This window comes from Furipterus horrens, unplaced genomic scaffold (assembly GCF_987537825.1).
Source record: "Furipterus horrens unplaced genomic scaffold, mFurHor1.1.pri manual_scaffold_13, whole genome shotgun sequence".
Lineage (NCBI taxonomy): Eukaryota > Metazoa > Chordata > Mammalia > Chiroptera > Furipteridae > Furipterus > Furipterus horrens.
The window spans coordinates 32,776,146-32,788,523 of record NW_028327183.1 but is presented as its reverse complement, the minus strand read 5'-3'; the positions used below and the strand labels follow the sequence as shown (position 1 = coordinate 32,788,523).

The 12,378-nt window shown below is 57.9% G+C and overlaps 1 protein-coding gene across 9 annotated transcripts in view; it reads right to left on the bottom strand.

Annotated features, from left to right (window-relative positions):
• Positions 1 to 2,904: 2,904 nt before the first annotated feature.
• Positions 2,905 to 12,378, bottom strand: part of ACSF3 (acyl-CoA synthetase family member 3) — a 76,981-nt gene continuing 67,507 nt past the window's right edge. For 4 of the 9 annotated variants that reach the window (XM_090261202.1, XM_090261203.1, XM_090261204.1 and 1 more), the window contains 3 exons: positions 8,510 to 8,644; positions 7,574 to 7,685; positions 2,905 to 3,278 (listed from right to left, as the gene is read on the bottom strand). In XM_090261202.1, the coding sequence (XP_090117328.1) occupies positions 3,131 to 3,278; positions 7,574 to 7,685; positions 8,510 to 8,644 (395 nt within the window). In that variant the 3' untranslated portion in view covers positions 2,905 to 3,130. Of the gene's footprint in view, positions 3,279 to 4,767; positions 5,691 to 6,374; positions 6,495 to 7,210; positions 7,336 to 7,573; positions 7,686 to 8,509; positions 8,645 to 12,378 lie in introns of those variants that run through there. The other 5 variants (XR_016507872.1, XR_016507874.1, XR_016507873.1 and 2 more) reach the window with 5 other exon arrangements.

Genomic DNA, 12,378 nt, shown 5'->3' with positions numbered 1-12,378 from the left:
GCCCTCTCTCTTCAAGCAGAGAGACATGGAATTTTGCTCCCCGGGGGCCCTGGGCTGCCAGTGGGTCCTAGTACCACCTGTGTTGGCTGGGGACCAGGGTGGCAGGTACTCTGCTTATGGACACCACTGAAGAGTTCGATGCTGGTCCTGGGGCCCAGTGCTGAGGAGCCTGTTCTTGGCTGGGTGTCCGCACCTGTGACATTTCCTGCTGTTTCCCCAGCTCTGGGAGGGACTCAGGAGAAAGGTTCCAGGGGAAACCTGGCCCAGGCAAGGATGATTTAGGTTCCAAGTGTGAAGGTGGCAGGGTGAGACACGTGCCCCCCCCCCCCCACGGGACGTGAACACAGTGGCTGTGGGCTCGCTGCAGGCCTGGGTGCACTCCTGACCACTGGGACCCTCATGCCCTGGGTATGGCAGCAGGGCCAGCATGGCGATCAAAGATCTGAGCAGTGGTGATGGCTGGGTGGACACAGCAGCGCCTGGTGGCCTGGTGCCGGGGCAGTGGGTGCTGGTGACCCCAACGGCTGGAGCTCTGTGCCTGCCCTGACATGCTGCTATGGCCTCCTCTAGGGAGCCAGGGGGGCTGGGGAGCTCCTAGGTGGGAGACTGTGTGGTGTCGCCAGCCCCCAGACTTAACTTCTGAGGAAGCAAAGCCCTCAGTCCTTGGTCAGGACCCGAAGAGCCCAGAGGAAACACCAGCCTCAGATCACAGATCAGAGAAACTGGGCAGGGAGGGTATGGCCTGAGTGCTGGGGTGGAGGTGGGGCTGGGAAGTTTTGGCCCCGACATTTCTGTGGCCGTTTCGTCTGTCTCCCTTGGGGGTCTCTTACCTTGTCTGGCCTGCGTACACAGATGCTGGCCACTCATGAGTACACGTCCAGAAGGAGGGACATGGTAGAACCCGGGGACCAGTTGAGCCAGGTGTGTTCCCTCCATGTGGGATCCTGAGGGACCCTGAAGGCACAGGCTGGCCTTCCTTCTGCTCAGAGGAGGCAGCCTGTCTGAGCAGCAGCCCCACCAGGAGCCCTGGGTATTTCAGGCTGCCTGTCAACAAGCCCAGACCCAGCTCGGCCCCTCCTAGTGAGCTGCAGGCAGATGGGCTGTCACAGCTCAGCTCCCAGGTGCCTGCTCCCCAGTGGGTGGGGCTGCTCCAGGTGTGTGTACAGGGGAGAGGGGGCATTTTCAGCCAAGAGGAAACTCTGGAAGCCTTGTGACCCTCAGTCACATTGACTTAACAAGTGGAGCATAGGGTTCTCTGTCCTTAGAGACACCTGTTCCAAGGACAAATCATCCTTCTGTAGTCTTGCTGTTAGCTGAATATGACTGTTATTTTTTTAAAGTAACTTGAGACAGACTATAGCATAAAGCAAATAATTATGTAAACATTTTGAGGAATCAAAATTTTCAGTATCAAGACATACAGTGTCAAGTCACAGGGATTAAGCAAAGGCCTGCAGCATGGAACTGGATGTTCTCGGTAGCATGTGGTTACATGGTTCCCTAGTCCCCACAGGGCCAAAGGACAATGGGAAGCCCAGGTGTCCACTGTGGTGTTGAGGGCTGCAGAGAGGCCAGCTGTGGGCACAGCGGCTGAGCCCTCGAGGGTGGCCTGCTTGGTAGGTGGGTGACCAGCATGCGCACCCAGACCGCAGGCAGGAGGGGGTGCGGAGCTGGATGTTCCTTCGAGTCCACGCCACACCCAGGGCCAGGTCTTAGGGGTTCACAGGCCACACGTGGCATGGGGGTGGGGAGAGTGGTCCACGCCCTTCTCCCCTCACCACCTACAGCCTCTCAACAACGCACAACGCCCCTGTAGGGGCCAGCGGGGGTGGGGGTGGGGCTCCTCCAGCCTCTGGCTCTCATGGTTTGCTGCTCTTTCAGACCCACTTCAGAGACAGGCGAAGCCAGATTCCTGCTGTGCTATGAGTGCCATTTCCCACCAGTTTGAGGCAGAGGAGCCACTCTGGTCTGTGGTAAACTCTCAGAAGCCTCTGGGTTCTCTCCTCAGAGTGCACAAGGGCACCCAGGTGTCTGCAGCAATGCCAAGAGCGGGAAAGTGGGAATGCTGACTCATGACTAGCTCTTCAGGGGTCTGGGGGTAGGGTGGGCCTGGGCCCGTCTAGGGGGTAGTGAAAGGGGTGCTGTGGGGGGATCTGGGAAGGACAAGGTGGCATTTAGACAAAGACTGAAAGGAGAGTTGGGGGTGCAGGGGTGTGTGGAGGGAGCAGCATGGAGGGTGTGGAGCTTAGGGCCAAGGCGGAGCCGCTGCAGGGCCATTGGAGGGCAGCCTCTGGCGGCCCAGCGGGTTTGGGCTCCACAGAACAATCGGTACAACAGTGGAGGTGAGTAGTTCTGACAGCCACCACGTGGCCACAGAGACTAAAATACTGACTACCTGGTCCATCCCAGAAGTTTGCAGTCTCGTAGTCTAGAAGTTTCCCTTTGTGGGGTCTGAGTGTTTGCATGCAGCTGCCTGGCAGAGGGATCAGGCACTCGGCTTCCCTGGCCCTCTGGTCACTTGAGCTTTGTCCCCACGGTGGTCGGCTTGGCCCTGAAAGCCTATGTGAGCCTCTGCCAGGCTCCCTGGAGCATAACGATGCCACTCTCGTGATGGGGACTGTCTGCCACACAGGGAAATCCCAGGGAGGACAGAGGAGATGATGGCATGCCCAAACCCCCTCACCTGGACACCCAGACCCATCCTCAGGGTGGGCTCCTCAGAACAGTCAGGGTTCAATCAGAAGGCTCTGTAGGGGGTTGCAGGTCATGTGGGGCAGCGACATGGGCAGCGACAGTGGGAGGCTCCCTGCGTTGTGACGCGCAGGTGCGTACAGACAAGCGCATTATTTGCACCTGGAGCACAGCCCCCATGCAGGCCCTGGGAAGACAGCACAGCACAGGCGGTCTTTTCTCTGTCAAACTTTACTGAATTCCCTCTGGAGACCTCATCCCTGGGGGACACTTGGACCACCCTGGGACCTGCCCAGCAACCTCAGAGCACAAGGGGCCAGACAAGGGTATGGGTGTGACTACAAGGATGGGGCAGGGGAGGCTTCTTGCTGTGATCTCATTCCGTCAGGCCTGACTCTGTTCTATGATATGGTGGTTTAGGTTCAAAGCAGATGATGGCTCATGGGTGCCTGGCCTCCGGCGCTCCCTGGCTGTGCGGGTAGAACTGCCTGACAAGGTCCCTCTTGTTGATCTTCCCCATCTGGTTCCTTGGGATTTCCTCCACCAGCAGGAGCTCTGAGGGCACGGCGTACGGGGCCAGGACTCCTCTGCAGAGACAAGTGTGGCCTGAGTGGTAGGAACTCTGGGCCCAGAAGGCATCCACCTCACGACCCAGGAGCCCAGCCACATCTGTGCCTGTCTAGGAGGGTGCCCTGCTCTAGGACACACTAATACAGAGACGCCCCTCTGCCCACCAGGATGGGGCGGGGCCAGGTCTCCTGGGGCTGCAGAGAGCCAGCCCCACACTGCAGCCTGGCCACTGCAGCAGCCTTGGCCAGATGGGAAGAGGCAGTAGCTTCCCCACACCAGGGCCCAGCACCCAAGCAGCATGAGCACTGGTCCACTCCTGTGAGGGGGACCCCCTTCCATATGTTCTCCCATGTGGGACCACATGCTGGGATACCACACCCATGGGCTTTGCTCTAGAACTCATCCTTAGGCTATGGGCCCACGAACTTTCTCCTGAGGCCTTTTCTGGGCAGAGAAGAGCTGCCTGCTCCCTGCTGACAGCCACACAGGGGGCCACATGCCCCTTGGTAAGGAAACTGCAGAAGCACAGGCTGCCTCTTGTGGTGGTAGTTCCTGGCCTCCTGGGCCACAGGGCTCCACCCTCTGGGGCTGCTGACAATGACCCTCAGGCCAGGCCGGAGTGATGTAGACACTGGGGTGCAGGACACGTGGCCTCCCAGTGCCTGCCCAGGGCCAACAGGAGCATGTGGTCCCCTGGTCTGTTGCTGCGGGGAAGCCCTGGCCATTGAGAATGAGTTGTAGCAAGGAGCTGGCAGTGGGGGTGGGAGAGAAACCCCAAATCTTACCTAAGCAGCCAGGTGCCTATGAATAAACATGAGCTTAATCGCCCTTGTACACTGGGTCCATCTGCCCACAAGCAGAAAGCATCAGTGATGTGGCCCGGAACACACTGTTACCTCAAGCCAGCTTCTGCCATAAACAGACTGCTATAGGCCAAAGGCTCTGGTGCGGCTCCCACTCCAGGGTGCTCGGGGTGCAGGTGGCTGTTGGCTCATGAGGAGGCAGTGCCACCACCTGTGGTCCTGGCCAGGACTGCCCACGAGGGTTGGGAGGACGTGTGGGGCTGGACTTTGCTGGAACAAGCCACCAGGATTGGCCTGGTGACCCTGACAGTGCAGTATGGTGAACCCCCTAAGGCGCAACACCCCCATCTGCTCCTGGAACGTAGCTGCCCACTGCTTTGCAGCCTGGCTGCCAAAATTTGGTGTCTCCAGTGGTATCTGGGTGGCATGCCGCGCTCTCCCCATGCCCCCGCTTCCCTTCACCATGCCAGCACTGAGCTGGGTGGCAGGGCCTAGAGCAAAAGGATCCAAAATGATGACAGATTCCTAAGATGAACAATGCAGGTGAGACGGGAGTGGGGCACCATTTCCCAAGAACTAAAAGAAAAACCAGTCAATCTAGAATCCCATGTCCAGAGAAAGTATCTTTCAAGAATGAAGGAGAAACTAAAGGCATTTTTAGATGTGCAGAGGCTGAGAGTTCCTTACCAGCAGACATGCACCGGATGGGAGGTGTGTGCAGGCAGGAGGAAGCGCTGCCGACAGAACCGGGAGTGAACTGAGGCAGCACGAGCACCAGAAACGGGAGACAGATACCAGTTCCCTATTACTGAATTCTCTTTAGGAGACAGACATTTGAATAAAAATAAAAGAATGCAGTCTGGGTGTGGAACAAATATCACAGTGGATGCACAGCAACGGCAGTACACAGGCTGTCTGCGTGAAGCAGCTGATGTCACCATGGGAAGGAGACCATGGTTAAGTCAGAGATTCACATTATAAACTCTAACTTAGCAACCACTAAAAAAGGGAACAAAAGCCACAAAAATAAAAAATGATCAAAAAGCATTGTGAAGAGCGCAGGTGTGAAATCTGCAGACCCTGCCATTTCCAAGAACAGTGGTCCTTTTGGGAAGGAGACCTGTGAGCGGGGCCTGTTTTCCTGTAAGGGCCGTAGCTCAGCCACTGGTCTAATAGGAAGCTCTTGGAATTGCTGCTTCAAGGCCAAGTGAGATCTCGGGCAGGAATCCAGCAAAGCTGAGTTGTTTGTTAAGAGCAAGTTTCCCCGTGAAAAAATCCACACGGAGAATGGAGGTTTCACTAACGCCTCCCACACCCACCTCCTCGGAGGAGGGACGGTGGGGCACATCTGGGACAGGCCTTTAGCCACCGCTCATTACTCGTCATGGCCTGATCAGATGATGACGCTGACGATTCTCCCGGGTGAGTAAGTCCCATGGGGATCATGTCTACTTGGCGGCTGGGGGGATGGAAGGGTGGTAGTTGTGTGTCCCTAGGCCCCGCACACGTGGTGGTGGTACCAGCTCTGTGGTCTTGCTCACACCCTCGAGGAGATACACTGCCTGAGCCAGGGCTGCCGGCTCCCCTGGGACTCCTTCAGTGTGGGCAAGGAAGACAGCCCTTTACCTGGGGAGCAGAGAGATTGAGGGGGTGGCAAGTATCTTCAGAAATGAAAACAAGGGCAGTAAAAGGGAAAACATTATTTTAAAAAATTGTTTAAAAAGACCCCAAATGGCAGTGAACATGACATGGGAAGAAACGTCCCAAAGAGCCGGAGTGTGGCCCCACCTCCACCCCCCACGCACACAAGGGACACAGAGGGTGGCTCCGAAAGGAAGACCCTCTTCTCCCTCCATGGGGTGGGCAGCCTTTGTGTAGTCCCCACTGACTACCCAACTGGAGAGCACAAAGGCCCAGGTGCCTGCCTCAGTCTGACCCAGCCCTCATGGAGACACACGACCGGCTAGCCAACTGCTCTGCCGGGTCCTGCCCTCCAGGAGCATCTCCCAGAGCACCCCTAAAGCCTCTGCAGATAGTGCCCGTTTCAGCCTTCTCACACCCACGGCCACAAGCCAGGGCCCTCAGTGCAGGACCCTGAGCTGGCCGCCTGAGCTGACGCTTAGAGATACAGAGCTGAGCACAGAGCGAGGAGGAGCAGAGACCGACCCTGGGCGTGCAGGGCGCCTGCCCGAGGTTCATGGGAGACTGTAGACTTGGACCCGAAACTCTCTGGGAGCTCTCAGGGCAGGACACACACACACACACACACGCACGCATGTACGCACGCACGCATGCGCGCGCGTACATATGTAATTGTTAACAGAGTAATTGTTTAATCAATGCAGTTTCTTCTCTTTTGTTAAACGGCAGTGCTCCAACTGTGCTTCTGCCAATCCCAGGGAATCTAATCGCCCAGCTGTGCTGCCCCTGCTGAAACAAGGATTCCTACTGTTTGTGAAATCACGTTGGACAAGCCAAAAATATCTTTAGCACCGAGAAGGAGGCAAGTTGGGTTGGAGGCGGGTGTGCGGGGAGAGGGGATAGAAAGGAGGAAATTCTTGGATTTAAGGTAAAGAACTTCGGGGGATTACTAGCAGCCTCCTTTCTGAGCTCACAGGGATGCTGCTCCATGGTTCCATCAGACCCCCCCCTCCTTGTCCTCTCCTGTCCAGCCTTTGACAAGGATGGGGCAGGAGGTTCCGCTTCAGCCCCGAGACTGACCACTGAACTCTTCGGGCACAGGGAAGGGGCCTGTGCGCCTTGGGACACAGAGAAACCAGGGCAGGTGGCAGAGGGGATCTTGGGGGAGGGTTCAGGGTTAGGCAGAGGCAAAGCAGCCAGGATGCGGGGTGAGGGAGGGACAGGGACTGTGCTGCTGTGGGAGGCTCCCTTACAGAAAGTGGGGAGCTCTGGCCTTGGGTGGGCAGTGAGCACCCAAGGGGCACGTAAAAAGGCCCCGTGCTAAGTGCCATGGTTCAGAGCACAGCTGAGGGGCGGGCACCGTGGCTGAGGTGGGGGAGGCGAAGGAAGGGCCTCAGAGCTGGCTCACACCAGTGCCCTGGGGCCACGCTGGATGCTCTGGATCTGGGCTCGAGGTTAACCAGCCATTGCCCTGACAATACTCCTAAACCTGGGAGAGAACTTACTGGCTCACCAGAGGGGGCCCCATCCAGGAATACATGTTTTTGGCACCTCAGAACCTTTCTCCGAGCCTCAGATCTGAGTCGTATGACTGGGCGTGGGGGCTCCTATTTCCGCCAGTGTCACAGCCCTGCGGTGACGGGCATGAATGGGCTCTGTGTCTGCTGCCGCCATCAGGACAGAACCTCCCTGGAGCCCTTTGCCGGGACCTTCCAAGCCCCTCTTAAGACGGACAGCAAGGCCCCAGACCCCCACCCACACCTCCCCCAGACCACAGGACAGCACACACCCTGCCCACCCACTCCTCTGCGCCGGGTTAGTTCCCACCTCACCCATCCCTGCCCCCGGCCCCTGCCTCCGGCCCTTACCTGGCCCACTCTTTGAGCTCCCTGTGGGACAATGAGTGTCCCTCTTGAAGTGTCACCACTGCGGTAACCCGCTGGCCCCACGTCATGTCTGGAACGCCAATCACAGCCACGTCTGGGGACGGAAACAGGGTGGGATAACTTAAACACCAAATTATCACTGCCGGCTCAAGAGTAGCCAGGAACATCCAGGAAACTCCAGGGACATGAGGTTCCTGGACTAAGTCCTCGGAAACAGCCACCCTGCAGCCTTAGGGAGTGTAGGGGTCTTGCTGGGGATGGATAAGGACAGGCTCCCCACCGTGTCTCCATGGGACCGGTCTGCTCACCATTCCTGCCCTCCTCCTGCACTGTCTGTGGGGCAGTGTCTGAATAAAAGGGCTGCGGATAACTAGAAACACAGAACACTTTGCCCGCAGCCCTATGGGCCCCCACGGACTAGCTGTGGGGAGCGCCCTGGTGAGACGGCTGGGCCTGCATCCACAGGAGCTGTCTCTGCCATCCCAGGGGCTTTACCGCCTGGGACCCCAGGTCAAGAGGCCTGGGTGGAGCCCACACTTCCTTGACCAGCACCCACCCTCCGTCCTGCCCAGGCCAGTGGCTCACCTGTCACTCCCAAGCATGGGCTCACTGCCACACCCTTGCTCAGGGGCTAACTGGAGCATCTAGCATCCCCATTAGGCCTAGAACCAACAGTGGCGTGGGGCAGGTGGACCTGACCTGTGGCGTGGGGCAGGCGGACTTGAACGTGGTGTGCAGTGCTAGATCCTAACTGTGACGTGGCTCAGGCAAACTCCCACTGTGCGGTGTCCTAAGGTTGGATAACCTGGTCCCTGTTTCATCACTAATCAAACAGGAGAACACAGCGGGCACATTCCCGAGACAGCGGGTCTGGGACAAGAGCAGCTGGACTGAGCCGGCAGCGCCACGGCCACTCACCCCTGATGCTCGGGTGGGCCAGCAGCAGCCGCTCCACCTCCAGTGCGCTGACCTTGTAGCCACCGCTCTTGATAATGTCCACTGACGTGCGCCCCCGGATCCAGTAGCTGCCATCCTTGAACATAGCTGTGTCGCCTGAGAAAAGGGGCTCTGGTCACCGGAGCACGCTGGGGCCATGGCTCAGCGTGTGCCGGTCCCTATGCCTGCAGAGACAGGCACAGAGGACACGTGTCCATGGGTGGGGAGCAGTGAGTGCCTGCATCCGTGAGCATCACACAATTGGTACGCTGCCCGCATGGGGGGCAATTTGGGGACAAGGCAGCAAGGGCAAGGCTCGATGGCTTTGACCTCAATCTGTGATGCTGACGCCAGAACAGCCCTCTCTGGTTGTGTCCCTATGCGGCACGATGGCTGGGGTCCGCACTGTCACTACCCAGTGCCCTACTGCTGTCTCTCAAGTCCATGGAAATAGAGGAAACGAGAATCGGCTGCCTCCCAATGTCCACTGTGGGGTTCTAGCGACGGCAGGGCCCTGTGAGGGCTGGGTATCACTGCGCCCCTTTCCTGACGGGGTGCTCCTGGGCCACATGTAGTGCCATGTGGGTCTCCGACAGGAGGAAAAAGATGTCCTGATCCTTTAGCTGACTACCTGCTTTCCCACCTTGCTTCTCTTGGGCGTCACCCTGGCAGGAGTCCTCCCCTGCTACGGACCCAGTGTCCTTTCTCAGACATCACCTAAGATGAGAGGGGGGTGGGATGGGGCATCGAGGGCGTGGTGAGGCGGGCTGTAAGTACACACACGTGTCAGTGTATACACACGTATGTGGCATGTGCACATGGGACACCCCATCTCGCCCTCTGCAAGCAGGGCTGTTTCACCCGTCTGCTCTCACACCTTACACTTTATGCTGGGTTATTAGCTGAAATAAATCATAAATATTTCATTATATATCATGCCGTCCGACACAGGAAGGAGCCATCCATCACTTCACCACTCCTTGAGACCTGCCGCAGCGCGGGGCGCTCTCCAGTCTATTAAACAAGATGGATGGGTGTGCTGACGGGCTGCTGGCTTATTTATAGTGCAGCAGGAAGGCCAGGCTCCAAGAGCACAGGGCGGCGAGTTTGGTGGTTCTCTCTCCTGCGCTGACAGGAAGCACAAGAACTGAGAGGCTTTAGAAAGCTGTGTGGTGGTGCCGGGCCAGCCTGAAGGTGCAGGCATGAAGTGTCAGGAGTGGGCTGAGGGGACCCATGAGGACACAGCCTGTTCTAAGTCCATAAGGCCTATGCGGCCTCTCTCCCATTCCTGCTGAGCAGCCCTGGCTCCGGCTGTGTCCTCTGTACTGCACAGATGTACAGTCTTCTAGTGGTTTCCTGACTGCCAGCTGCCCATCATTCAAATGCAGAGAATGGCCCCAGTCCAGGCTATCACATCCATGCACTGCCCAGGGTGAGGCCATGCTGGCATTCAGCTCCCTCCAGTGGCTCCCTGACCCCAAACCCGCCGGCTTCCATGAGCGCAGGGACCCAGCAGAGTGAGGTGTTGCGGGCTGCTCTGGGCTCTCTCTGCCTCTGACCCTGGTCTTGCTGGAAAGCACCCCCCTCCACTGCCCATACAAGGCAGAGATGGTGTCTGGGCCTCTGTCCGTGTGACCTGAACCCTCTCTGAGCTGCTCTCAGCCCTGCTGTGTTAATGCACTTAAATCAGGGTGCGAGCCCCTGCAGCAGCACCGACACTGGCCACCCCGCAGCCCTTGGCCCTGTCTCCTCACCCCCAGGGTATGAAGATGGCGCCCTGCCTGCAATATTCTAGCACTCCATCTGCCGCCTCCCCTCACTTCTGCCCTATTCAGACATCACTTCTCCAGCACCTCCAGGTGTGCCCTTCCCGCAGACCAGCTCATGGTGGACCACGGCTTCCTTTAGCACCTGCCTCCTGTCACCAGTGTGACGAAGAGCACTGAGAACTAGGATCTCCTCCGAGGAAGGTCAGGCACTGAAATGGCAGGGATGGTGCTGGAGACATATGGAAGTTGTATCATGGAGAGATCTGGGGACTTATGTACCACATGGGGATAGATGCACATGAGGGAGAACCCTGGTCACTTATTCGGATCCTTGTCAGGCAAAAACAAGGTTATCACAATGGTGTCCTGATCACCCTGGATTACCCAGTGGGCCTCAAATGTGACCCCGTAAGTCCTTAAAAGAGGGAGGCAGAGGCGGCTGTGGAAGGATGAAGCAGAGGCTGGTGACCAGCCAAAGCCTGAACACCTGCAGCCCAGGAGCTGGAAGAGACAGAAAGGATCCTCCCCTACAGCCTCTGGAGGAGTGTCACCCTGCAACACCTGAATTTCTGACTTCTGGTTTCTAGAACCGGTGGGGGCTGGGTGGATAGATTCCTGTTGTTTGAATTCCCTAGTTAGTGGTCAGTGGTCACAGAGGCCCCAGGACACCCCCACCAGGTGAGGAGCTGTGCTCTGTGTCCCGAGACAGTTGAGCTCTGGCAGCATTTGCTAGATGGTCGGATGTAGAGGCAGGGCAGCCCAGCCTTGTGGACTGTGGTCTCGAGGGGAAGCAGTAGGTGAAGTGGAGGCAGGGTTGGGGCATGCAACACCCTGTGGGAGCAGGAGCGAGGCTGTGAGGACGATGGGGTGGGCAATACAGGATGTGCCCCGACACTCTTTGCTGAGAGCCCTGGAGGCCATGGGAAGGTCTGCCACAGGGTAAAGGGATAACATTTGCACCTGAAAGCTCCTTCCCACTGCACTGTGGAAACTGCACCTGGCCTGTGGCTGCAGCCATGCCCAGATGGGAGACAGGACGGGTGGGACAGCAGGCAGAGTGAGGGGCGGGGAGCAGGACAGGACTGGATGGGGGCCAACAGGCGAGGGCAGAAGGAGTCTGAGCTCCTTGGCCCAATCTCATGGGTGAGGTGCACTGAGGGCCTTGGGGAGAGCTGTCTAGAGACATGTGTGCAGGCATAACGAGGGTGGGCACGAAACCTGGGGATCAAAGGTGGTCACCTAGGAAAGACACTGAGCAAGAAGAACCGAAGAACCGCAAACAGTTCTGAGAAAGACTGTCTCATAAGGACCCTCTGGGACTTGGGCTGGGTCTCCTAGCTGCAGAAAAGCTGCACAGACAGCCTTACCATCAGTGTCTTCAGGAAGTGCCTGGCAGGGACCCCCACCTCTCAGAGTCCTTTGGGAATGGCTGTGGCCAACGAGTGATGGGTGTGAGGCCCACCCAGCCTAGAGCTCCTGGAGCGTCCTCAATGTCATCACGCTGGCCGCTCACCGGGGAGAGGGGCAGAGGGAGAGGCAGAGGGAACCAGCCTGCGGTCAGTGGGTCAAAGGGGAGCACATAGGAGGGATCTAGAGGACAAGGCCTGGGGCTGCTGCTTTCAGAAATGTGAAGATCATGGGACCATCCCGGAAGGAGGTGCGACTGTGGGATGAAGGGCCAGGGAGAGGGGAGGAAAAGACTCGGGGAATTCTGGCTTCGAGGGGCCCTGGAGAGAGTTAGGGCTAGGCTCTAGGAAGGTGAGAGGGGGCCAAGTTGGGGCACCCTCCTTCTCTGGAGTGAGGGCAATTGGAGAGAGTGGGGGGAACAAGGGGTGAGAATGGAGGGTCTGTGGAGTGCAGGGTCTACCAGATGCCAGTGTAGAATCATTCTGCTCTCTAGGGGCCCCCTGAGGACCTGGCTGGACTTGGGGGGCAGGATGATCAGGCAACATACCTGGGGGGCATGCTCAGAATTGAGGCAAGGCCCACATGGCTACTTGATGCTCTGAAAATTAAGAGACCCTGAACACCCCTCAACAATTCCCTTGGATGCTGCCTGAAACTGGAGCTAAACCCCAGCAG